A 27,262-nucleotide genomic window follows, 5' to 3' on the forward strand; every position below is an offset into this window, starting at 1 on the left:
TGCTGAGCTGAAGATGGTGTGTTTCATTTGCAGGAATAGGGAAGTCAGGTCATTTTTAATTACAATTTTTATTTTATGTGCCTTGGTATTTTGCCTGTATGTATGTCTGTGTGAGGATGTTGGCTCCTCTGGAACTGGAGTTACAGACAGTTGTGAGCCTCCATGTGGGTGGTGGTAATTGGGTCCTCTGGAAAAACAGCCAGTGTTCTTAACCACTGAGCCACCTCTTTAGCACCCAGATGTGTGTGTGTGTGTGTGTGTGTGTGTGTGTGTGTGTGTGCATGCCTGAGAAGATCAGAGCAGACCATCAGATCCTCTGCAGCTTCCCAGTGTGGGTTCTGGGAACTGAACTCAGGTTCTCTGAAAGAACAGATAGCAAGTAGGCTTTTTTTTTCTCCCTTAGACAAGGTTTCTCTGTAACAGTCCTGAGTGTCCTGGAACATGCTCTGTAGACCAGGATAGCCTTAAACTCAGAGATCTGCCTGCCTCTGCCTCCCAAGTGCTGTGATTGAAGGCATTTGTAACCACCACCTGACAGTAGTCTCTGAGACATTTCTTCAGTCCATCTACTGCAACCTATTTTGAGATAAGTATTGATTTTTAGCTCTCCAGAACTTTTAGGAAAAATGTATCTTAAAATATATCTAGAAATGGTGGTTTAATGCTTATGAGACCATATAGCACCTGAAAAATAGAACTAGGTGTGGCCAACAAAATTTCAATGAAAGAATGTGTAAAGTGACAAGGGTACAAGCTGAGACAGTTTTTTAAAGAGAGTAACTATATAGCCAGGAAACAGACAAGAGAGGAATAAAGCAAAGAGCAACACCATCGGAGGCACGGGGAACATCGGAGGTGCGGGGAGCGGTGTGTTCAGAAGCAGGAGGCGGTGGTCCACGCTCCTTCAGTCCTAGCACTTGGATGGCAGAGGGAGGCAGGCACATTTCTGAGTTTGACACCAGCCTGGTCTACATAGTGAGTTTAGGGTAGTTAGGGCTACACAGAGAGACAGTGTCTTGAAAAAAAGAATGAAAAGCAGCATCACGAGTACTGGGGGCAGCTGGCTGGGGAGATGGGTCACTGGGGTGATGGTGTTTGCTGCCAAGCCTAATGACCTGAGTTCAGCCCTGGGCTCCATCATGGAAGGAAAGATATAAACCGAAAGTTGTCCCTGACCTCCATAAACAATGTAATACATGAGCATCTTTGCATTTTCTTTTTTCTTTCTAAAGATTTATTTATTATTTTATGTATTTAAGTATTTTATGTATTTATGTATTTAATGTAGCTGTCCTCAGACATACAGAAGAGGGCATCAGATCCCATCACAGTTGGTTGTGAGCCACCATGTGGTTGCTGGGAATTGAACTCAGAATCTCAGTGCTCTTAACCACTGATTCATCTCTCTAGCTCCATACACTTTTTTTTTTACAACAACTCTCTCTCTCTCTCTCTCTCTCTCTCTCTCTCTCTCTCTCTCTCTCTTTTTCTTGGGAGCTGGGGACCGAACCCAGGGCCTTGTGCTTGCTAGGCAAGCACTCTACCACTGAGCTAAATCCCCAACCCCCATACATTTTCTTTTTAAAGAAGAAAGAAGCTGGTGTTCCTGCCTAGATGGTAAAGTGCTTGCCTGTACACAGGAATTTCTAATTGCCCCCACCCCCCAGAACCACACGAACCAGTTAACGATATAAGACAGGTTATCCTTGGCTAATAGAGTTTACTGGCAGCCTGGCTACTTGAGACCCTCCTCAAAACCACAGCCACCACAACCCACACACACACACAAAAAAAGAAAGAGCAGGAAGAAAAGGAAGGACTGGGCCAAAGGAACAGAGCCTGGCTTTGATAAAACTACTGGTGCTCCTTGGATGGGAGAGATGAACGTAAAACTAGAGTGCAGAGAATGGGGTGAAGATGCTTTCCCATGTAGTAGCCAGCATTTTAACTGAGTGAGATGATTCAGTAGTTAAAGCCATTTGCTATGCAAGCCTTGAGTTCACATTCCAGAATCCATGTAAAAGTGGAAGGAGAAACCAGTAGCATGTATCATTCCTCCAGTAATAAGTAATGATATATTAAAAAACAAAAAGTGGTACATGCTTTTAATCCCAGCACTTGGGAGGCAGAGGCTGGCAGCTCTCTGAGTTCAAGGCCAGCCTGGTCTTCAGAGCTAACTCCAGGACAGCCTGGGCTATTCAGGGCACTCTACCATCTAAGGAGGAACACCTGTCTCAACAAAACAACAGAACAAAACAAAAGAACAACTGTATAAAGAGTAAATAGTTTTCTTACTGACTGTCTGGTACATAAAAATGCTTAAACGTCGGACGCTTGCCCAACACTGATCAGATGCTAGCATACAAAGAGAAATGTTACACTTACTTTTTGGGTAAGAAGATTAACAAAGGGAGAGAGACATAAATAAAAATTTATGATAATGTATCTTTATTTCTAGTGCCTTGAGTCCATGGTCCATTATTACAATTACCTCTGTAAAAATACCCTCAATTTTTCTTAAATTTAACTCTCTGTACTTAAGCAGGAATGTGGAGAAAAAAACCCGAAAGCCACTGTAACTAATTCATGTCAAGCTCTTGTCTCTGGCCTCCATTGGCCCTTTAATAGCATCCAGCTTCACTTCTTCATTCCATAATCCCCTTACCCTCCTTTTCCTGATGACAGCCCTACATCTTCCTGTCTCCAGCTCAAACCTTCACTTCTCTTTGGCTAAAGAACTTCCTTCTTGTTGCACTAGAATGTATACACATAAGAGAACTTCATCGTACTCTTACTGCCACAGCTATCAGTGTCTGCCCGGGACAGTAAATAACTATCTTGCCTTTCTCCTAGTCTTGTGAAGGGTTGCTTTGGTCTGGGGCAACATTTCTATGTGTGGAATGGCTCTTACTCACCACTCTCACCCCTGATGCTCATTACTCCACAGATGACCTTTTCTAAGTTTTAAGGCTCCAGCCCAGTGGTAGAGCACTTGCTTTACAGCAGTGAAGCCTTAGGCTCAGTCCCTTCCCCAAATAATTATCCTGTCTCCCTTTTTACTCCCCTCCTCTTTCTCCTTTTCCTTTTCTCTTTTCTTTTTTCTCTTTTTTAAAACTGAGTCTCACTATGTCACCTGGCTGGCCTCAAACTCTCTATGTAGACCAGGCTGACCTCAAACTCACAGAGATTCCATCTCTGCTCTGATCAAAGGTATGTGCCACCAAACTTGGCCACCTTACCTTTAGTTCATTTCAGTTGGATTTGTGTACTTATCATTAGCTGAAACCATCATTCAAGGTCTTACTTCTGCCAAACCTAGTGCTTATTAGATCTGTTGGTAGTCCTATTTTGAAAACTTTATTTTGAAAGGCTATTTTCAAAAAAAGATTTATTTTTAATTATGTGTTTTTGTGTGGGTAAGGGGTGTGCATGCAAGTGCCTGTGGATGCAGAGTTAGGCAACTTGATCTCCTGGAGCTAGAGTTACAGGCGTGCTCCTCGAGATGGGAGTGAGTTTGGTTCCCAGCATCTCCTAAAAGTTGAGCTCCAGAGGCCTCATCAGACACCTGTAAGTGTGAGTGCACACACATATTTAATTAAAAACAAGTCTTTTAAAAAATGAAAACCTTACTATAGTCTACAAGGTGTTCGTGATCTTATATTTCCTCTTACAGCACTGACTGTTCTCTCTTTTGGTCATTCAGCCCTTAAATCACTGACCTCCTTGCTGGGTTTAATTTAATTTTTAAAAGATGGTGTTACTCTGTAACCCTGGCTGGCCTAGAACTCTCTATGTAGAAGAGGCTGGCCTTGAACTCACAAAAATCTGCCTGTTTTTACCTCCTGAATGCTGGGATTAAAGGTGTACACCACCACTCATTATCCTTTATTGGTTTTATTTTTACTTTATTTACTTTGTCTGCATGTGTGTTTGTGGAGGTCAGAGAGCAACTTACAGGCACTGTTTTTTTCCTTTTCAGGCACTGAGAGTATTCTGTGGATTGAGCAAACATTGTCAGGATTGGTGGCAAGGGCCCTTACCTGAGGAGCCATCTCTATGGCCCTTCTTTAATTTTCCATTTTTAGCCTGAGGCAAGAAGATTGCCACAGGGCTGGAGAAATGGCTCAGTAGTTAAGAGCACTGACTGCTCTGCCAGAGGTCCTAAGTTCAAATCCTAGCAAAGACATGGTGGCTCCCAACTATCTGTAATGGGATCTGATACCCTCTTCTGGTGTGCATGAAGGCAGCTATAGTGTGCTTATATATAATAAATAAATACATCTCCTTCTCCTTCTCCTTCTCCTCCTCCTTCTCCTTCTCCTTCTCCTTCTCCTTCTCCTTCTCCTTCTCCTTCTCCTTCTCCTTCTTCTTCTTCTTCTTCTTTTTTTAAGAAGATTGTGACAAGTTTGAGGCCAGTTTGATCTACACAGCAAGTTTCAGGCCAACTTTGGCTATAGTGTAAACCTTGTCTCAAAAAGTCAAAACCCAACCCAAAAATCAGAATGCAGACCTCTTCCACCCTCCCCACACTCAGACCTGTGGCATGCACATTTGCTGTCTTAAGTTCTGTGAGAGCATGGGCTGTATCTGGCTCTTCTGTCTGTCATTGTGTTCATAGGAGTAACACCCTGAGTGAGGCAGGACTTAGCTAATGTTGGTTCAAACTTGTGGAATCTGACCTTGGGTAGTTTATTTTAGTCACATTTAAGTACAGCACAATTTTGGGAAAAAGTTTCTTGATGAAAATTAATTCTATGTGTACAACAAAGTTTAAGACATATTTACATTGACACTCTTTATAAAGTGTGACCTCTTCCATAAAGATGGGTTCTGTTGACTCAGAAACAATTCTCAAAGTAAGGGTCTGGGAGAATGACTGAGGTAAATATAATAGCCTGTAGGAGACACGGTTGGCCTGACCCCAAGGTAACATGGACGTTAGTCAGGCTTTTGTACACTACACCTGATGTCTCCCATAAGGATGGGTTTATTGACTGAGAAGCAGTGCTCAAGATCTAGGGAGGGAGAGTCTGGGATAAACAGAGATGCCCTGACCTACAGGGGGCTGGAGAGATGGCTCAGTGGTTAAGAGCACTGACTGCTCTTCCAGAGGTCCTGGAACCACACAATGACTCACAACCCTCTGTGATGGAATTTGATTCTCTTACGGTGTACAGAAGAGCATGCAGACAGAGCACTCGTATACATAAGTAAATAAATCTTTTAAAAAAAAGACTGGCCCTACAGATAGCAGAGATCATCAGTGTTGTACTGCTGTAAAGAGACACCATGATCAAGGCAACTCTTATAAAGGAAACATTTAATTGGAGCTTGTGTACAGGTTAGTCCACTGTCATCATGGCAGGGAGCATGGCAACATGCACGCAGAAACGGTGTTGAAGTACATCTAGATCTGAAGGCAGCATGAAGAGAGGCTGGGCTTGGCATGGGTGTCTGAAACCTCAAAAGTCAGCCCACAGTGAAACACTTCCTCCATCAAGGCCATATCTCTGAATCCTTTCAAATAGCGCCACTCCCTGGTGACCAAGCATTCAAATTTATGAGCCTTTCTATGGGGACCATTCTTGTTCAAACCACCATCAGGTTATTAACTGTGGTCATTCCCAGCCTTCTGGGTGTAAAACAGGTATATACACCCCCTCTCCTTTCCTGACTTTCCTAGTGCTTATCTATGAGCACAAGGACTTCATGCCCTCTATAGATGTTCAGCACAGTAATTTGAATGAGTTTTAAGTGAGACCATCTTGGATTTGTTTTCTTTCTCTCTCTTTATATATATGTGTGTGTATACACCTATACTAAACACATACCATTAGTTGATCCTTATAATGTGCATTTTATAGGAATAGTTCATCATCCATGTAGATACCGGCCCAAGCCTTGTATAATTTGAATTTTAACCAGTCTATAAATCAGACCAATCTTATGTAGTCTTTCACAAGTCCCAATGGATCATTTGTTATGTATTATAAGTGCATAGCATAAAGCATATAACCTTCCCACATAGCAGGGTGCCATTAGAAAAACTGAATTGGAATAGCACTGTATTTTGCTGTTATATGATAAGTCAACCTGGTGTGGGTTTAGATTATGCTTTATATTGCCATTTTGATTTTAGTTATAAATTCCTTGTTTCTTCTTCCTTATTTCCCCCTCTTTTCTTCTCTTTGATTTTTTTTTCTGGGGAAGGGCCTTGTAGTCCAGATGCACTGGTCTCACAGACTTGATTCTCTTTCAGAGAACCAGGTTTACAGGCACGCACTACCATACTTGTCCTATAAGTGATCTTTAAGGGATTATCTGGACTTGACTCAGTAAATAAAGGTGGTCTGAGGTACTGAAGCATCAAATTATGTCCGTTATGTAAACCTTGAGTGTATTGGTGATACTGAAACAAATGTTTATAATTCCTTTTATATAGAGATGGCTTGTGCTTCTGCCCAAAGACAGAAATTGCCTCTATTCTCCATGACAAATTAAAAAAAAATCACAAAATAATAAAAAATAATTAAGTTACTTATGTTTTAGTTATTTTTAAATAATATTTTGAGCTAAGCTTCTCGATATTGAATGTTATATCGATTTGGGTATTTTGTTTTGTTTTGAGACAAGGTCTCTCTCTATGTAGCCCTGACTTTTCTGGAACTCTCTGTGGAGACCAGGGTAGCCTCGAGCACACAGAGGCCTCTGCCTGAGAATGAAGATGTGCACCACCACACCCATGTCAGACCCATCTCAGGGGTGCTGATTTTTAATAACTAAGGCATTTTATGGACAAAATAATTAGGAGAAGAAAAAACAAAAGAAAGAAGGAGGGCAGGTGTGATGGCCTTATGCTTGGAGGCAGAGGCAGGCCCTCCGCTGTTTAAGACCAGTCTGATCCACAGAGCAAGTTCTAGGGCAGTCACGGCTGTGCAGAGACCTTGTTGTAAAAACACAAACAAAACAAAACAAAAAACAAAATAAAGGGAAGAAAGGTAAGAAAATAATATATAGTTTTAAACACATAATCATATGTGCTGTTTTACCACCTCTGGCCTGTTAGCAAAATAACACATTTATTTGATGTAAACTAAGTTTTTATATCTCCATATGAAATTAGTGTTTTAATAGAATTTTGGAGGAAATGCTGCAATTATTGTTTTGTTGTTCACAGGAAGGGAGGAAATAATAAATTAATAAAGATCTATCATCGGGATGGTAAATACGGCTTTTCTGAGCCCCTGACGTTTAATTCTGTGGTGGAGCTCATTAACCACTATCACCATGAATCTCTCGCTCAGTACAATCCCAAACTTGATGTGAAGCTGATGTACCCAGTGTCCAGATACCAACAGGTATGACCATAGCACTGCTCATAGGGTTATTCATATAATTTTATCCTACTAGGCTTAGTGGTTTATATTTATTTTCCTAGTTAATCCTGAGTGTGGTGGGGCATGCCTTTAATCCCAACAGACGCAGGTAGGTCTCTGAGTTTCAGGCTAGCCAGGGCTATGTGAGACCCTGTCTCAAAGGGAAAGGAAGAGAAAAGAATACGATACATTTCTTAAATAACATTTTAACTGTATTACTTTAGGTTTGTTGTTTTTGTTTTTTGAAACAGGGTTTCATGTAGGTGGGCTGGCATTGAAATCACGGTATAGCTGACAGTGGCCTTGAAATTATGATCTTCCTGCTCCAGTCTCTTGAGTTTTGGGATTCTAGGTTTTTGCTATCACACCTCTCCTTTTGGGGGCAGTGTTGGGGGTCAGGGTATATGTGAGCCCAGAGGTCATCCTCAGGTGTTTAGTCCTCCGGAACAATTCACTTTTGTGTTTTGAATCAGTCTCTCATTGGAACCTGGGCTTACTGATTAGCCTAGGCTAGATGACCCAGGGGGTCACCCATTTCTGCCTGCCTAGCCGTGGGATTCAAGCATGTGCCACCAAACCTCACTTCATACTCAGGTGCTGAGGATCAGATTCAGATCTTCACGTTTATGTAACAAGAGCTTACGACTGAGCTCTCTCTCCAGCCCTGTTTCTCTCTCTTCTTTTCTTTTTAAATTTAAAGTTGTATGTATGTGTTCCAGCATGTGCATGCGCAGTGTCTGAAAGGTCAGAAATCATGACATGGCATTTGGTGGCGCTGTGAGCTGCTGCCTGTGGGTGCTGGGAATGAGCGCGAGTCCTTTTATAGAGCAGCAAGGACTCCCAACCACCGGGCCATCTCTCTCCAGCCCTATTTCTTTCTCTTTTTTTAAAGTTTTTTTTATATTTTACTTAATGTGTATGAATGTCTTGCCTGCCTGGTGTGTCTGTCTGTGCATGTGTATATGTGCCTGGTGCCCATTGAGGCTAGAAGAGGGCATTGGATTTACAGATGGTTGTTAACTATCCCATGGGTGCTGGAAATCAAGCCTAGGGCCTCTGGAAGAGCAGCCAGTGCCCTTAAGCACTGAGCCATCTCTTCTAGCCCCATATTTCTTAATTTTTATAATATTATTTTTGTCTGACTTAAAAATCTGGTCTTAGCGTTAACTAAAAAGTGTTTTTCTTGCCGGGTGGATGGCGCGTGCCTTCAGTCCCAGCACTAGAGAGGCAGAGGATCACTATGAGTTCCAGGGCAGCCTCGTGTACCTACTAAGACCCTGGCTCAAGAAACAAAACAAAACAAAATCTTTATAAACTCAAGCATTTTTTGGTGCTTTCTATCAAACAGGACTTCTAAAGTTTAATATAATTTAAGTGCAAACAGACCTGGGAAACATATCATAGTCTGTAGCATTGCTTCACTTTATTTTCTTCTGCCTTTGCAGGATCAGTTGGTAAAAGAAGATAACATTGATGCGGTAGGTAAAAACCTGCAAGAGTTCCACTCTCAGTACCAGGAGAAGAGTAAAGAGTACGACAGGCTGTATGAAGAGTACACCAGGACGTCACAGGTGGGGCTGTTGTTCAGTGGTCTTGGTGCAGTATTGTGTTGGTAGATTCTGAGTAGTGGCTGGATCTTCTGCTGTCTGTCAGCATTAGCCCATGGGGTCAGGACTATGGCTTGACTGGTGGAGTGCGGGTTGTTTCCTGCCATTCACAGAGCCCTAGGTTTATCATTGCATCGGGTAAAACTGGGTGTGGTGGTGCAAGTCTTTAATTCCTGCCACTGGGAAGCAGGAGGATCTGAAATTCAGGGTCATCCTCAGCTATGTAGCTAGTTGGGAGCTCATCTGGGATACATGGGAATCTGTCTCCAAAAAACTTTTTTTAAAATTAGGTAATATTATAAATGATAAAATTAGTAAAATGACAAATTCTTGAGATAGAAATTAATTTTTGTCCATAGGGGCAGTACAGGGCTGTTTCCGCAGCTCCACTGTCAGCATGATTCTCAGGTTTTCCTGTCCCGTGCTCTCCTCATCGAACATGAGCCATCACCACCATATTTCTAGTAAGAAAGGAAGAATAGGAAGGGAAAAGGAAGCCCTCCTACCCCCAGGCTTTCTCTGTGTAGCCCTGGCTATCCTGGAACTTGCTCTGTAGACCAGGCTAGCCTTAAACTCAGCAATCTGCCTGCCTCTACCTCCCAAGTGCTGGGATTAAAGGCATGTGCTACCTCACCCAGCTGGTTCTGTGATTTTTAAGATAAAAAGCATTTATTTATTTATTGAATGTGTTTGAGTGTTTGAGTGCATGTCGGTATACAGCCTGGTGCTCATGAGGCTGGAAGAGGCCATCAGAACTGGAGTTCGGATGCTTGTGAGCCATCGTGTAGGTCATCTGCAAGAACAATAAATGCTCTACCCACGGAGCCATCTTTGTAGCCTGAGGCTTCTGCTTTAAAGCGGCTTCCATTTAGTTTTATAAAGTTGGTGGTAAAGTCCCCTCTGGGTCTTTTAATAATACTTACTTTAAACTAAACTTTCCTTGATTTCCCCTCCCTTCTATCTCGTTTTCTTACTCTTCTTCCCTTTCCTTCTTCCCTCCTTCCTTCCTTTCGTCCCTCCTTCCTTCTTTCCTTTCTTTTGTTGTTGTTTCTTTGTGTTTTTGTTGTTGTTTCTTTGTGACTTCTACTTGTACCTTGGGTGCTGTTACTACAGGTGTGCGGTCTCCCCTTTGTCTGTTGATTTTCTCCTCTCATCGTTATTGCTTCCTTCCTCCTGCTAGCTTTGCATTTTGTTTGTTTTTTACTTTTTTCTTAGTTCCTTATGTTATCTAATTATATAGTTGACTCGAGAGCACAGATTATTAGTATGTATGAGGACACTTCTGCAGGTCAGAGGACAGCTTTGTGGAGTCTTGAGGTCTGAGGCCCAGGGCCTTTTTACCATACTACTGTCAGTTACTTCTTGTTGGTGTGAAAAAGAACATGACCAAAAGCAACATGGGAAAGACCCTTCTTTGGGTCATTTTTATCTTAGAGATGTATTCCATCAGGAGGGGAAGTCAGAGCAGGAAGTGAAGCAGACACCATGGAGGATGCAGCTTGCTGGCGTGTTCCCCGTGGCTTGCTCAGCCTGCTTTCTTAGCCAGGAACACATGCTCTGAGGTGGTACTTCTCACAGTGGGCTGGGCCCTCCCATATCAGCTATTAATCTAAAAATGTCCCATAGACCTTCCTACAGGCCAGCCTGATGCAGGCTGTTCTCAACGAGGTTTTCTCCTCTGAGAACGCCTAACCCGTGTCTCGATAACAGAACCCACCAGCACACCCAGTGAACCTTTGCACTACTGTCCCTCCCTACCAACCTTCTGTTTTGTTTTTGATTTTGATTTTTAGAGATAGGGTTTCTCTGTGTAGCATCGTTTGTCCTGGACCTCACTCTGTAAACATTTGCTTTTGTCATGTCCTGTAGTGAGTGTTCTCATGCAGTGCTTAGGTCTCATGTCTCTCAACGCGTTTTCTAATTTTGCCTGTCATTTCTTTATTTATTTTACATTATTCTTATTCTATGAGGTGAACGTCACTAGGTAGCCCTAGCCCAGAACCTCACTGTGATGAGGGTAGCCTGGAGCTCACAGAGATCTGTGTACCGCTAATTCACAAGGCTTCTGAGATAAGGGATACATACACCACCATGCCTGGCCTTCAACACTTTTTGAACCGTTAGTTATTTCAGAGCGTGCTATTTAATTACTGTGTGCCTCTGACTTTTCTTCTGTGATTTCTACTTTCTTCTCCTTGTGGGTCAGAGAAGGTCCTCTGTATGATTGTAGTCTTACGTTTTATTAAAACCTGAGGCAAGAGAGGTGGCCCAGCATTTTTTAAGAGCACTTGTTTTTGTTGTTCTGTTTTGTTTTGAGACCATTTTTCTCTGTGTAGCCCTGACTGTCCTGGAGGTTGCTCTGTAGATCAGGCTAGCCTGCCTCTGCCTCCAGAGTGCTGGGATTAAAGGCATACACCACTGCAGCCAGGTAAGGACACTGGTTCTTGCAAAAGATTTGGGTTTGGTTCCCAATGCTCAGTGGTGGTTCACAACATTTTTCACTATACTGCCAGGGAGTCTGATGTCCTCTCCTGAGCTAGAGCGTTTGGCACTGGGCACAAATGTGGTGCATGTGTGTGCATGTGTGTACATGTGTGCCAAACACTCATATACATAAAATTAAGTAAATCTGAAAAAATAAAAATAAAGTTAAAACTTTTATCTTTTTTTTCTTTCTTTTTTTTACTGGTTTTTTTTTTTAAATTTACATTTCAAATGTTATTCCTTTTCCTGGTTTCCTGGACATAAGCCCCCTATCCCATTCCCTTCTTTTTTTTTTTTTTTTTTTTTTTTTTTAAAGATTTTGTTTATTTTTATTTATATGTGGGTACACTGTAGCTGTCTTCAGACACACCAGAAGAGGGCATCGGATCTCTTTACAGATGGTTGTGAGCCACCATGTGGTTGCTGGGAGTTGAACTCAGGACCTCTGGAAGAGCAGTCAGTGCTCTTAACCGCTGAGCCATCTCTCCAGCCCCCCTCCCCTTCTTCTATAAGGGTATTTTCTTCCCCATCCACCCCCTCTTCCACCCCTCCCCACGACATTCCCCTACATTGGGGGGTCCAGCCTTGGCAGGACCAAGGGCTTCTTCTTCCATTGGTGCCCAGCAAGGCCATCCTCTGCTACATATGCAGCTGGATCCATGGGTCAGTCCATGTATAGTCTTTGGGTAGTGGTTTAGTCCCTGGGAGCTCTGGTTGTTGGCATTGTTGTTCTTCTGGAGTTGCAAGTCCCTTCAGCTCTTTCAGACCTTTCTCTAATTCCTCCAGCGGGGACCCCGTTCTCAGTTCAGTGTTTTGCTGCTAGCATTCGCCTCTGTATTGACGTGCTCTGACTGTGTCTCTCAGGAGACAGCTATATCCAGTTCCTCTCAGCCTGCACTTCTTAGCTTCATCCATCTATCTAGTTTGGTGGCTGTGTGTGTACGGGCCACATGTGGGGCAGGCTCTGAGTGGCCGTTCCTGAAGTCTCTGCTCCACACTTTGCCTCCCTATCCCCTGCTATGGATATTTTTGTTCCCCCTTTTAAGAAGGAGGGAAGCATCCGCATTTTGTTCATCCTTCTCCTTGAGCTTCCTGTGTTCTGTGGATTGTATCTTGGGTAATTGTAGGTTTTGGACTAATATCCACTTATCAGTGAGTGCATACCATGTGTGTTTTTCTGTGATTGGGTTACCTCGCTCAGGATGATATTTTCTAGTTCCATCCATTTGCCTATAAATTTCATGAAGTCATTGTTTTTGATAGCTGAGAGTACTCCATTAAGTTAAAACTTTAAAAAAACTTGTTTTGTGGCTTAATGTGATATATTTTGGATATAGTATTTGGAATATTATAGTTTTATTTAAGAATTACCTTTATGGGGTTGGGGATTTGGCTCAGTGGTAGAGCGCTTACCTAGCAAGCGCAAGGCCCTGGGTTCGGTCCCCAGCTCCAAAAAAAAGAAAAGAAAAAAAAAAAAAAAGAATTACCTTTATTCTATTCTTGCTGTGTGGAGTGTTCCTTTCCTTATTATGTCTATTAGGTATATAATTGGGTTAATTTACAGCTAACATCTTTGTAATATTTGTAATATTACATAAACACTACTACTATGCATCTCTGTCCCAACCTGCCCCCTTCCTTTTTGAGACAGGCTATCATATAGCCCTGAATATCTAGAACTCACTGTGTAGACCAGACTAACCTTGAACTCATGGAGATCTATATGTCTCTACCTCTTAAGTGCAAGGGCTAATAATACTAAAAGTGTATGCCAACATGCCCTAACCCTATGTTTCGTTATATATTGTCCAAGATTACAGTTACTTAGGTTTAATGCCTATAATGCTTCTTCTCTTCATTTTCCTTTCACATCATAGAAAATAAAAGAGCAGGTCTAGCTCGCTGATAGAAGCCCTGTTCAGCATTTGTCGCTTCCTGGTTTTGATCTCAAGCCCTGGAAGAAAAATCCCCTAATTTACTAATTATAAAGCCTTATATTGTGAATGGCCACTTCACTGTCCATGTGATATTGACCACTTTAATGGAGTTGGTCTGTAAATCTCTCAGTACTTCATCATAGCCATTTCATCTGAAAGTGACCCTGGTTTCAGAAGACACTGAAACTTGAAGTAAAGGTCTAGACACTAAGCACACACATAAAAAGAAACACGTCCTTAATGCTCCTTTAGTCCTTCCTCCCCCTCCTGTGTGGGGTTCCCCTTGCTCCACCTAGTGTTTGGCTGTGGGTCTTTGCATCTGCTCCTTTCAGTTGCTGGATGAAGCCTCTCTGATGACCGTTGGGCTAGGCACCAATCTGCGAGGATAGCAGAATATTATTAGGAATCATTTCATTGACACTTTTTTCCAGTGTGTGATTGGTTCTATCCTGGGTATCTAGGCTGTCCAGCCTCTAGTTCCTGGCTGTCTGGGCAGTATCAGGCATGGGCTCCCTCGCATGGTGTGTGCCTCAAGTTGGACCAGTGATTGGTTGGGCATTCCCACAAGTCCTGTGTCACCATTACCCCAGTACATCTTATAGGCTGGACAAATTGCAGGTTGAAAGTTTTGTAGCGGGGTTGATGTCCCAGTCCCACTGCTAGAAGCCTTGCTTGGTAATTAAAGACGGCAAGTTCAGTCTCTGTACCCCCACGACTAGAAGGAGTCTTTGCTAGGATCACTCTCATAGGAGTCAGAGGGGTTGAAGACACCATGAGAACACAGATCACAGATCAACTACGCAGGCCTCATAGGGGTTATAGAGACTGAAGTAACAGTAACACGGATCATGTATGGCTCTGAACTAGGCCTTTGCATATACATTATGGTTATACAGCTTGGCATTCGGTGGGACTCCTAAAGGTTGGGAGTAGACTCATTTGCCTGCTTTTGGGATCCTTTTCCTCCTACTGTGTTGTCTTGTCCAGCCTTAATATGAGGGTTTTGGTATAGGGAGAATATCTTCTATATTGTATGGATGTATCACCTGCCAATTAAAAAGCCTATGGCTTATGTCTTAGGCTGAACATAGAGGTGAGATAATTGGGAGAGAGGAAGGATTCTGGGAGAGAGCCCAGGGGAGATATGAGGAGATGGACTCATGGCACCTGAGTACAGGTAACCAGGTAACCAGCCACATGGCAGAATATAGATTAAAATAAATGGGTTATCTTAAGTTATGAGTCTAGTCAGAGTTGAGCCTAGCTATACGAGGGCAGAGAACTCAGCATTTGAACAACACAAGTGTAAACTTTACACAGTGTATAAAAACTATGCTTCATTTAGGCCTTGTCCTGTTGTAAGTTATGCCATGTCCAGTTGATATCCCTAGGAGGCCTGCTCTTTTTTGAAGGGAAACTGAGGAGAAGATCTTGGAGAGAGGGGAGATATGAGGAAGGAACTTAGAAGAGTGGAGGGATTGGGGTCCAAAAATCCAAAACAATCCAACCAGTCACAAGAGTCTAGGAAAGCAAGATCTTTATTTGAATTAGGCAGCAAAAGTGACCAGCCAGGGACAACAGCACAGACTTGAGAACTGACTATGTCTTTGAACATTCACCTTAGTAAAGCAGAAAAATAATGAAGTCCATAGGCATCTGTGGTAGTTGGAATATGTCCGGCCACCACAAATTGATGTGTTTGAATGCTAGGTCATAGGGAGTGGCACTATTGGAAGGTGTGATCTTGTTGGAGGAAATGTGTCCCTGTGATGGGCTCTAAGGCTTCCTATGAATGCTCAGGGTTCTGTCCGGTCCAGAAGACAATCTCCTCCTGCTTTCCTTGGGGTCAGGTGTGGAACTCTTGGCTCCTCCAGCACCAAGTCTGCCTGCACAGTGCCATGTTTTCTGACATGGTGCTAATGGACTAAACCTTTGAAACTAAACCAGCCCCAATTAAATGTTTGCCTTTATAAGAGTTGCCTTGGTCACGGTGTCTCTACACATATTTGAAACCTGATCTAAGACAGTATCTATGCCAAGGTACAGTTACAACTTTTCATCAACCAGAATCGTTTGTTCTTGTCCTGGTTAAGAACAATCATTATGTTTTGGGGGACAGAAGAAGAATGAGAAGGAAGTTGACTAACCTGGAAAGTTCCCCACTCCCTGAGAGCCTGGGAACTTGAACTTAATTTCACTTTATGATCAAAATGGAGTCTTAAAAGCAGTACTTAGGGTAAATCTCATTTGTCTCATCCCAACAGAGAATAGGATGTAATGTATGAGAAACCCACTAATATTAAATACACATATGCATAAAGGCATACAAGACAGAGCAGCACAAATACCTGAGAGACCAGATCTTTTGGGTTCAGACTTCATTTTAGAGAACTTGACTTAAGGTTGAACTTGAGTTAACTAAGAAACTGGCACCTAACACCAGTTTCCAGGTTACTCCCCAACAAATCTGCACCTCCAGGTTACAAGCCTCCCCGTGGCACTCCACATCCTAACAACCACCATCAGGAGGAAAACAGAAGTTTATGGTTTGACCCCCAGCACCAGCCAATTATGTTAAAGGCCATAACGGTCCCAGTCAGATGTGTGCCAAGATAGACAACCCTTCTTGCCTCTATAAGAGCCTGCCTGAAACAGGCTCAGGCTGGCCCTTCCCATTCCTCCATCAGAGACGGTGTGAGGACCCAAGGTCAAGCTCGAATAAGGAAGCCCTAATGGGATTACATCAGAATCAGCTCCTTGGTGGTCTTTTGGGGTTAACAATCACCTCCTGACACAACAATCAAGTAGCAAAAAAAAAAAAAAAAAAAAAATCAAAATCATTCTTAATAATTAAAAGAGATAAAATGGAATCAGACTTTTCACATAAAAAAATGGACCAGCACAGCATTTTGGCCATTAGAGTCCTATATTTTTTCAGTCAGAAATCAGGTATTATTTTTTTTTAAAGATTTATTCATTTATTATATATAAGTACACTGTAGCCAGATCTTCAGATACACCAGAAGAGGGCATTGGATCTCTTTACAGATGGTTGTGAGCCAACATGTGGTTGCTGGGAATTGAACTCAGGACCTCTGGAAGAGCAGTCGGTGCTCTTAACCGCTGAGCCATCTCTCCAGCCCCAGGTATTATTTTAAGTTAGGTTTCACCTGTAGGCTTTCCTATATTAGTTCAGAAAAGTCACATCTTTCTCCTTACTCAGATAAACCCTTAGTGTTATAGTAGACTCTTACAGCTCGCGACCAGTTAAATAAATCCTGTTCATTTTATCTCAGTGTATGTGCAGAATCTACATATTTCATTTACTTTTACTACTAACACCTTGGTCTAAAGCTAGCCTACTTTCTTGTCTGGTGTTTTTGATTTTTCTGTTGCTGTGACAAAATACTTGACGGCTGGGTGTGGTGTGCACACCTTTAGTCCCATCGCTAGGGAGGCTGGGACAGCACGTCTGAATTTCAGGCCTGCCAGTCCAGGGCCATCTCGGGCTCCACAGTGAGACATATCACACAGACAGCACAAAATGCTTGAGAGGATCAGCCTTGAGGAGGAGACATCTCCTCTGACTCACAGTCTTAGGTGTTTCAGGGTAGTATCAGAGCGGGAGAGGGCCAGGGTTTCCATAACTCCTTCAACAGCATGCTTCCAGTGACCTAACTTCCTTCCTAAAGATTTCACCTCCTCCTAGCAGTGCCTTCTAGGAAGTTGTCCATAAAGCCTTAAACACTGCGGAAGCCTCCTAACTGATATTCTTACCCGTATCCTCCACATTCTCCTCTCCTAAACCAGCTTTCAACTTATCAGCCAGGGTTGTAAAACACAGGTTTTTTTGTGTCTATATTTCAGTGAGGTTGGTCCAGTCGATGAGGCTGGCTGGCATGTGAGCCTTAGGGGTTCATTTGTCTCTACTTCTCCAGCAGTAGGATCACAAGCACATCACTGCCTGTCTCTTTTTTTAAGATGGATATATTATTATGTATACAGCATTCTGCCTGCATATATGTCTGAAGGCCAGAAGAGGGCACCAGATTCTTACAGATGGTTGTGAGCCACCATGTGGTTGCTGAGAATTGAACTCAGGACCTCTGGAAGAGCAGCCAGTGCTCTTAACTTCTAAGCATCCCTCCACCACCCTACGCCTGTCTTTTATTTGTGGATTCTGGGAATCAAATTCAGGTCTTCAGCCTGTGTGTCGAGTACTTTACTGACCGAGCTATTGCCACAGACTTACTCCTTTGTTTAAAAGTAGCATTAAAAAACAAATAAAACAAGGGGTTGGGGATTTAGCTCAGTGGTAGAGCGCTTGCCTAGCAAGCGGAAGGCCCTGGGTTCGGTCCCCAGCTCCGAAAAAAAGAAAAAAGAAAAAAAAAAAAACCAAAAAACAAATAAAACAAAACAGAAAAACCATTCCCCAAACTCTATTATTAGTAAGGATTCTCTAAATGGAAAAAAAAAAGGAGTTTGGTTACATATATGCCCCTTCTTTTTAAAAGACAGTCCACTGTAACCTAGGCTCATTATATACTTGAACTCATTATGAACTTGAGGCAAGCCTGAATTCCTCATCCTCCTGCCTCCATCTCATCCATTGTATTATCAATGTGTTACTATGCCTGGCTCTAACCTTATTCCATTAATAACTTTTTTTCCCAAGACCGGGTCTCTCTGTATATCTCTGGCTGTCCTGGAATTTACTCTGTAGGCCAGGCTGGCCTCAAACTCAGAGATCCACCTGCCTCTGCCTCCCTAGCACTGGGATCTAGGTGTGCGCCACCACCACCCAGCTTAATGTTTTTTTATTACATTTTTATTTCTTCTTTTGTGTGTGTGTGAGTGCGTGTGTGTGTACCACAGTGTTTGTGGAGTCAGAGGACAGCATTCAGGACTTGGTTCTCTTCTTTTATCATGTGAGTCCTGGGACCAAACTCAGGCCATCAAGCTTGGTGTCAGATGCTCCTTCTCACTGAGCCGTCTCCTCAGTCTGACGTTACTTCTTAGAACAGTTCTCTGTACTGCGTCTCCCCTAGCTTTACGGTTCTTGAATTTACTACACCTGCTTTCCACCTTGCAGTGTTTATGTCGTTGGCTTTCTGTTTGCCTCAAAAACTTTTTAAGAACCTGACTAAGCCTCTTACTTCCTTCTACTCTGCCCAGACAGATGCCATCATCTCAGTAAGGCCTGGTTGGCATCTTTGTTTAAAAAGTTGAATGTATTGGCCAGGCACAGTGATAAATGCCTGTATCTCAGTATTTGGAAGACAGAGGCAGGGGGATCAGGTATTCAGAGTCATCCGTGTTCTGGGTGAGAGGCCTCAGTTTCATAAATTCTCTTATCATCTATCAGGTAGTACTCCCAGTGTAATGTGTTCTTAATAACCATTCATTGAAATTAGTAAATATGAGGCATAGAAAAACTATCCTACCAGTGAAAATTCCTAGAACTGTAAGTACTCAGGATCGCCATCTGTGGTGGTTTGATTAGGCTTGGCCCATGGGAATTGGCACTATTCCCTCTGGAAGTTTTTACACAATCATTACTTTTCTGAGAAGTACACTGAACCAGAGTTAGGCCCTTAAGTTTGTATATTGTTTCTTCTTTCTCCTGTAGGAAATACAAATGAAGAGAACTGCCATTGAAGCCTTTAATGAAACGATTAAAATATTTGAGGAGCAGTGTCATACCCAAGAACAACACAGTAAAGACTATATTGAGCGGTTTCGTCGAGAGGGGAATGAGAAGGAGATTGAGCGGTGAGTGTACTTAATACCTCACATAAGACTGAAATAGACTGTTCTTTATTAACACATTTCTGTCTTGTTTGTTTTTACTCCATCTAGTTGCAAATGTTATATGGAACTGCTGGCTATTCATACTAATGGTACCAAATGCCATCTCGTCTATGTGTTTTATTTCTGTAAAGTCTTAATTCTCACCCATCTGTAGGCCTTAGGTTAGACATAACCTTTTATGGGAAGTCTTCCTCAATACCTCATACTGCTTAGCAGTGTTTGTCAGTGTTGGCACAGTGTTTGGTCCTGATCCCAATATAACATGCCCATTGAATTGCAAACTCACTCAGAGACACATGGCTTATTTTCCCCTGATACAGCCCCAGGACTTGGGCTACCGTAGTCATGCTCCTGCAGTCCTGGCTGGGAATAATGGCATGCATGCATCTGTATAGTCTCAGCTGTTCTAGAGGCTGAGGCAAGAGGATTGCTTGAGCCGCAGAATTCAAGACCAGCCTGTATAGCACAGTGAGGCCTGTGTAAAGCAGTCACAAACAAACAAGCCCCACAAGGTGTTAGGACCGGTGTGTGCTTTATGATCTTCCTGCCTCTGTCGATGTTTTAGACTTAATGTGTCATGTATTTTCACAGGATTATGATGAATTACGATAAATTGAAATCCCGTCTGGGTGAGATTCACGATAGCAAAGTGCGTCTTGAGCAGGACTTAAAGAAACAAGCTTTGGACAACCGGGAAATAGATAAAAAAATGAATAGCATCAAGCCTGACCTGATCCAGCTGCGTAAGATCCGAGACCAGCACCTCGTGTGAGTAGTCTGGGGCTGAATGCTGAGGGAGGACACACCAGTCTTAGTTCATTACTGGGACTAGAAATATCATCAATGGGAGGAGAACTTGGAAACTAGAAGGTAATATGTAAGGATTTAGGAATGGGCCCTTTAGTAGTTAGAGAACCCAGAATGGCATAAATAGAACAGGCAGTTCCTTAACGGAGTTTCATGCTTAAGAAATGATACATGTCTGTGGTCCCAGTGCCCAGGAGGAGTTCAAGGCCAGCTTCAACTACATAGCAAGTTTGAGGCCAGCCTGGACTACACAAAACACTGTTTTAAAGAGAGGGAGAGAGAGAGAGGGACAGAGAGAGAGAGAGAGAGAGAGAGAGAGAGAGAGAGAGAGAGAGAGAGAGAGAGAAAGAAAGAAAGAGAGAGAGGGGGTGCTGGCAAGATGGTTCAGTGAGTAAAGACCACCAAGCTTGACAACCTGACTTCAGGCAACCTACATGGTAGAAAAAACCAACCTCTATAAATTGTTCTTTGACTTTAAGTGGAATTAATCATTCTATTTAGCCTTCGTAAAGGACACACAATGCGGGTATTTTATTTATAAGCCATAATCCTGGATTGGGCAGTTTAGAGCTACTGTAATTTATCTCCCAGCCATTGTCCCTTGTTACTTGCTGTTTGTCCTGGCCATGTGCTTATGGTCCATCTCCTCTCATGGTGGCTTCCTCCGTTCTCGGTGTTATTTCTTCTTTTTCCCTTCTTTCTACCTGCAACCTTCCACTCGATCCTCAAACGCCACCTTTCTCTTTCTCCTGCCCAATCACAGGCTCTCGCTGTCTAGCGACAGTTAAACTGGGAAGCAAGGTTTCCATAGCATCACTTGGTGTACATGAAGGATCTGTTCACTGGTGTAACCGGATCTAGAGAGCCAGTGTTTAGCATTATAATACAAGCAATATCAGACCAACCCACTACTCTGACATTTATTTAGGGCCATGCCTCTTCTCCCAAATGTAAAAAATGTATGCCTACAAAAAATGAAATTTTGGGTTTAAATAAAAAAGTGTGTGTTTAGTAGGTACTCGAGATCCTTTGAGTGGTGAAAAACAATGGTTTAACATTTTTCCTTGTTTTCATGTGTATGTATTTTGTCTTCATGGTATGGGTGCTGGAATGGAACCTGGGCAGCCTGTGCTCTGAGCTGCTCTCTCTGCAGTTCCCTAACCCATTCTTTTTCTCCCTTTTTAAAAGATTTATTCATTCTGTACATGAGTTTTGCTTGCATTTGTATTGTACACCAAGAGGATTGTGGTGCTCTTGGACAGTAGTCCTGGTAACGAGGGCTCTATCCTGCCTCTTTTTTAATAGTGATATATTGGGGTTAAGATTTCAACATGCAGACTTTAGGAGGATACGGACCATTTATGATGTAGCATGGCCCAGACATCGAACCTTGAGAATTCTGTTTATAGTTTGAGTAGAATTTAAGTTTCTTTTTTAAAATATTTATTTATTTATTATGTATACATCATACAGCTTTCTGTCTGCATGTGTGCCTGCAGGCCAGAAGATGACCCCAGATCTCATTATAGATGGTTGTGAGCCACCATGTGGTTGCTGGGAATTGAACTCAGGACCTTTGGAAGAGCAGTCAGTGCTCTTAACTGCTGAGCCATCTCTCCAGCCCTTGAGTAGAATTTAGATCATTGCTGACATGGTGACATATATTTGTGATCCCAACACTTTAGAGGTAGAGATAGGAACATCCAGCAGTCTAAGCCCTGCTCCAGTCACTAGCATGGACAAGCTGAGACCTTATCTTAAAAGGGGGGGGGGAGTTTAAAAGAGATGCTTAATGGACAAAGGCACCCACTTCTGAGCATGGTCACCGGAGTCTGACCCCCAGGACCCATATGGTGGAAAGAAAGAACCAGCTTCTCAGTTGCATTCATACACACACAGTAAATACAGTCCACTAGAGACTAAAAACAAATTCTACAGTTGGGAGGATCATGACTAAGTCACATTCTATCTCTTTTCCAGCTTCACTAATTGTCAGAAACAAAACCCATGTTAACTGAAGGGAGAGTCCTCACAGATTGGTCTCTTTAAACAGCCAGCAGTGATGCCAGGCCATGTAATGTCCTCGGGGTTAGTGACAGACATTAGGATGAACCCAGGGTTGTAAAGATTTTCCTAACAGCAAGTGTTTACTGTGCAATGATTTTCTATATGCTGGCACTGTTTAAGACATTGGCAATATGGCCATAAGCAAAAGAGAAATCTCTTCAATATAGTTTAGTGGGTGTGGGGCAAGCACAAACAGTAAAAGTATAAAATAGTGAACTTCTCCAGGAGTTCTGAAGATGGTGAAATGGGAAAGAGCAGGCTTTATTGAAACAGTTTGGGCAGCGATGTTTGAGGTGATGTTTCTAATACTAGTGAGTGTCAAAGAGAGAAGCCTGGGCTGCTGGTAAGCAAGTGTGTTTTTAAAAAGATTTATTTTTATTATTTTTAAATCATATATATGAATGCAGGTGACTTCAGGTGGATGTGGAGGCCAGAGTGGATCCCCCTGGAGATGGGCTGTAAGTGTCTGTGAGCCACCATTCAGGTGCTGGGAACTGAACTAAGAGAGCAGTGTATGCTCAGCACTGAGCTGTCTCCAGCCCCAGGAAGTGTTTTATACTCCACTCTCATATCCCTGTTTCAGACCACGGGTTTCCACTGTGTGCGGAAGCAAGCATGCGTGTGCCTCTAGAAAAGAAAAGAAAGAAAATAAGATTACACGCCCAATTTCAAGAACTCTTCTGTTTCTTCTTTTTTGCAGGGAAATTGTGGTATTAGTTGAGGGAAAAGTAATCGAGAGACTAATTTAGGGGAAACTCTGGCCGCTCTTCTAGAGACTAGAAATCAGAGGTTCCTGGTCTTTTAAAGCTTAGCTGGTTTCAATGTACGGACTTTGCCCAGGCATTTCAGTTTTGATGGGTCTTCCCTCTCCACAGATGGCTCAATCACAGAGGAGTGAGGCAGAGGCGCCTGAACGCCTGGCTGGGGATCAAGAATGAGGACACGGACGAGTAAGTCCCTCAGGGAGGATCCTCCCATTGTGCATGTGGGAGGGAAGTGGGCTCTCTCTCAGGCTCTCTACCAGAATCGAGGCCTTTGCACCTCTTTTGAACTAGTAGCCTGAAGAATGCAGTGTACACACTTGAGTGTAGAAATGACCCACGTGAAACCCGGATGCATACAGTGCCATTCAAATGTCCTAGCTTACTGAACGAGTCTATAGGTTTCGTACCATAGTAAATAGGAAAGTTGTTTAAAACTGAACATTCACCTAATTTTATAAAGATCGAAAACAACATTTTATTAGCTTTTAGATATAAGAAAACTGATTGCTAGAATAACCTTTCAAATATTTAACTTTTAGAGGCTATTTTATCAATGAGGACGATGAGAGCCTGCCGCATTATGATGAGAAGACCTGGTTTGTGGAGGATGTCAACCGAGTACAAGCAGAGGACCTGCTTTATGGGAAGCCAGACGGTGCATTCTTAATTCGTGAGAGTAGCAAGAAAGGATGTTACGCTTGTTCTGTGGTGTAAGTCTTCTCTGGGGACACGACCTTTTCAAATCTGCATTAATTAATGAAAGTCATTGTCATAAAATCGAGATGGGGTTGGAGTATGGTGATAAAGTATGGGTCATCATTAAGTTATATAATTTATCAGATGGCTTTAGGATGGAATGGGTGTGATATGTATGGCCTTGCTGCTTACTTGCTGTGTAACATAGGTACATTACTTACCTGTCCCTTGTCTAATACTTGCTCTGAGGAAAGTGTACCTACTAAAGTTATTATGATAATGACTCCACTGTAAGACAGGGTAGGAAGCAAAGAAAGATGACCAATGATGCTGTCACACAGTTGCCTCAGACAATTATGGCTGTTCTCTCTCTCACACAGAATATAAGTGTAAATAGAAACAACATAAAAGCAAGAAGATGGACAGCCAAGGCTATATAGTGAAACCCTGTCACTACTGGGGAGAAGCAAGAGGAACAGATGGTAGCCAGGGGAATATAATATGATTGAGGTACAATGACAGATATGCCTCAGAAGTCACCCTGGGGCCCCAAGGTAGCTCAGTAGGTAAAGGTACTTGCTACCCAGCTTGATGACCGGAAGACTCACATGGCAGAGGAGAAAACCAACCCCTTCAAGTTGTTTTCACATGCACACCATGCACACATAATATGTGTGCCTCAACATGAAGAATTAAATGTAATTTAAGAACCTTTAAAGTGTCACATGAAAACCTATTATTTTGTATTGTACCTTAAAAAAAAAAAAAAAAAAAAAGGAGGGCCACGTGGAAAGGGACACAGAGAGAGAGAGCCATGAGATTACACTCAGAGGCAGAAGTTCTCACCCTTAGCTCCTGGGCTTCATTCCTAGAGTATGTAAGATAATTAGAACCACTGTAAAGTAGCTCTCAGTGGTAGGCTTTTCCAGTGTGGCAATGCTCATAGAAAAAGAGTTAGAGGTTTATGGAAGAGGTCTTAGAACTGGATACTAAGGCCTGAATGCCATCGATGGAAGGAAATGAAGGCAGAGCTGAAAAGTACAATGTTTTGCTGTATTGCGGCCATCTACAGGAGGGTGACACACAGCATCCCACTTTTGTTTGATTTACTCTGCGTAAATTGTGAGAGTGAAATGACAGATGGGACAGTGCGCCCTAGGTTTCACATCTTAGAAGACCAAGCAAAGGAGGCAGGAGCATGTCTCCTAGAGCTGATAAACACTTTCAGCAAAGTGGCTGGATACAATATGAACTCACAAAAAATCAGTAGCTCTCCACAAACGACAAGTGGACTGAGAAATCAGGGAGACAACTTTCACAAGAGCCTCAAACAATATAAAATACTTGGGTAACCCTAGCCAAGCAAGTGAGAGACTTGTATAATAAAAGTTTCATTCAAGTCATTTAAAAAAGAGATTGAAGAAGATATCAGAAGATCTCCCATACTATGAATCAGTAAGATCCATAAATAGTCATTCTACCAAAAGCAACCCAGAGCGATTCCCGTCAAGATTCCACACAGTTCTTCACAAAGCCTGAAAGGACAGTTTTAGTTTCATGTGGAAACATGAGAAGCCCAGGGAAGCTGAAACGAGGCAGAGCAGTAAGCCTTTTCCTGCAGTACCACCTGCCTGGTTTAAAGCTGTGCCATATAAAAGGCTGTAGTAATAAAAATCGCACGACATTGGCATAAAAGCAGACATGTCCATCATTGGAATTGAATTGAAGACCGATATGTAAACCCCTGAAGTTTAAAATAAAAAATCCAGAAAGACAATACAAAAAATTGTCTTTAGCAAATATGCTGGTCAAACTGCATGGTTGCATGTAGAGGAATACAAATAAATTCAACTTCGTGCCCTGCCCAAAATTCACCTCCAAATGGATCAAAGGCCTCAACGTAAAAGCAATAACACACTGAAGCCAATGGGATTGAAGGTCATCAGCACGGGAAAGGACTTCTGACCAGAACACTGCTAGCACAGGCACCAAGATTAGCAATTAATGAATGGGACCTTATGAAACCGAGACGTTTCTACATGGCAAAGGACACCATCATTTGGACAAACCAACAGCCTAGAGAATGGGAAAAAGATTTTATCAACTCCACATCCTGTAGAAGGCTAATAGCCAAAGCATATAAAGAACTCAAAAAACTAGATATCCAGAAAGCAAATAACCCAATTTAAAAATGGGATGTAGATCTAAATAAGAACTCTCAGAAGAGAAAACTCAAGTGGCTAAGAAACAAACAGATGGTCAACAGCCTGAGTGTAGTCATCAGGGACATATAAATCCAAACCACGTTAAGGTGTTGTCTTACACCTGTGCGAATGCTAAGGTCAGTAGCACAAGTGACAGCTCGCACTGGTGAGGAGGTGCAGTAAGGGGACACTGGTCCAGTGCTCGTGTTGGTGCAGATTTGTACAACCACTATGAAATCAGTAAGATGGGAATTGACCTTTCTCAAGATCTAGCTGTAAGCCACTCTTGGGCATAGATCCAAAGGTCCACAGATTCATCCAACACAGAGACACTTGCTCAACCATGTTCTTTGCTGTTTGTTTGTTTGTTTGTTTTTTAAAGATTTATTTATTTTATGTATATTAGTACACTGTCACTGTCTTCAGACCATCAGAAGACATCGTATCCCATTACAGATGGTTGTGAGCCACCATGTGGTTGCTGGGACTTGAACTCAGGACCTCTGGAGGAGCAGTCAGCACTCTTAACCGCTGAGCCATCTCTCCAGCCCCCTTGTTTTTTTTTTTTTTATAATAGCCAGAAATTGGGAACAGCTTAGATGGATAGGAAAATGGAAAAAGAAAATGTGGTACATTTACACGATGGAATATTTCTTAGCCGATAAGGAAATGAAACAATAAAAGTTGCAGGTAAATGGAATTTTAAAAAATCATACAGAATGAGCTAACTCAGACTTGGAAAGAACAATATGGCATGTTTTCACTTGTGTGTGGACATTGGCTGTTAGGTCAGTGATAGCCAAGCTGCATTCCATAGGAGCACAGAGGGTAGGGTAGAGTAAGGGATGGGGGGGGGGCGCAGTGGCACAGAGAGATCTCATTAGGAAAGGGAATACAATAGTTATGGATGGATGGTGGGGCTGGAACAGGAGGGAACAGGAGGACCACGAGGAGAGAAGGGGACAAGGGAGGAAATACGGAGAGAGACAACTTAAATTAATGGTCATTTGAGGGGTCATATGGAACCCTAACACAGTAGAAGTGTCCTAAAGTGCATACATATGTAAGAGGAGATGTAATGGAAATTGCCAAATAATTGGGGAGACAGAGCCCAACTGGCCATCTCTTGTTACCAAATGGAGCTTCCAGTCACAATATTGGCTCATGCTAATTGAGTTATTGACCAAAGGGACTCCCTGGGGACCTCCAAACACCTCAGGCTGTTGCCAAGACTGTAGGCGCAATCCAGCAACTGACAGCAAGGCGCTATGGCTGAAGACAACGCCCACACAAGTCATTTCCTCTGTGTGCTCCTAAATGAAATGTAAACGCCAACCCAGTCACAGCGTGGGATTGACAGTGGTGGCACAAAGTGTACAGAACTGATCAACCAGTGTGTGACTTGGCTGAAGGCCACTCCATGAGATGGAATCCGTACCCAATACTGCACTGCTTGGGTAACCAAGAACCAGAGGATCTAGGGTAAAAACCAACTACTACTGTTCAGAG

General features: G+C 42.6%; 1 protein-coding gene across 1 annotated transcript in view; it reads left to right on the top strand.

Moving 5' to 3' along the window:
- Window positions 1-27,262, top strand: part of Pik3r3 (phosphoinositide-3-kinase regulatory subunit 3) — a 69,473-nt gene that overhangs the window by 39,398 nt on the left and 2,813 nt on the right. Inside the window, exons 4-9 of the mRNA XM_032899661.1 lie at window positions 7,178-7,358; window positions 8,822-8,947; window positions 19,034-19,176; window positions 19,807-19,983; window positions 22,965-23,039; window positions 23,393-23,563. Coding sequence (XP_032755552.1) covers window positions 7,178-7,358; window positions 8,822-8,947; window positions 19,034-19,176; window positions 19,807-19,983; window positions 22,965-23,039; window positions 23,393-23,563 — 873 coding nt within the window. The remainder of the gene's footprint in view (window positions 1-7,177; window positions 7,359-8,821; window positions 8,948-19,033; window positions 19,177-19,806; window positions 19,984-22,964; window positions 23,040-23,392; window positions 23,564-27,262) is intronic.

The sequence above is a fragment of the Rattus rattus genome, chromosome 1 (genome assembly GCF_011064425.1).
Source record: "Rattus rattus isolate New Zealand chromosome 1, Rrattus_CSIRO_v1, whole genome shotgun sequence".
Lineage (NCBI taxonomy): Eukaryota > Metazoa > Chordata > Mammalia > Rodentia > Muridae > Rattus > Rattus rattus.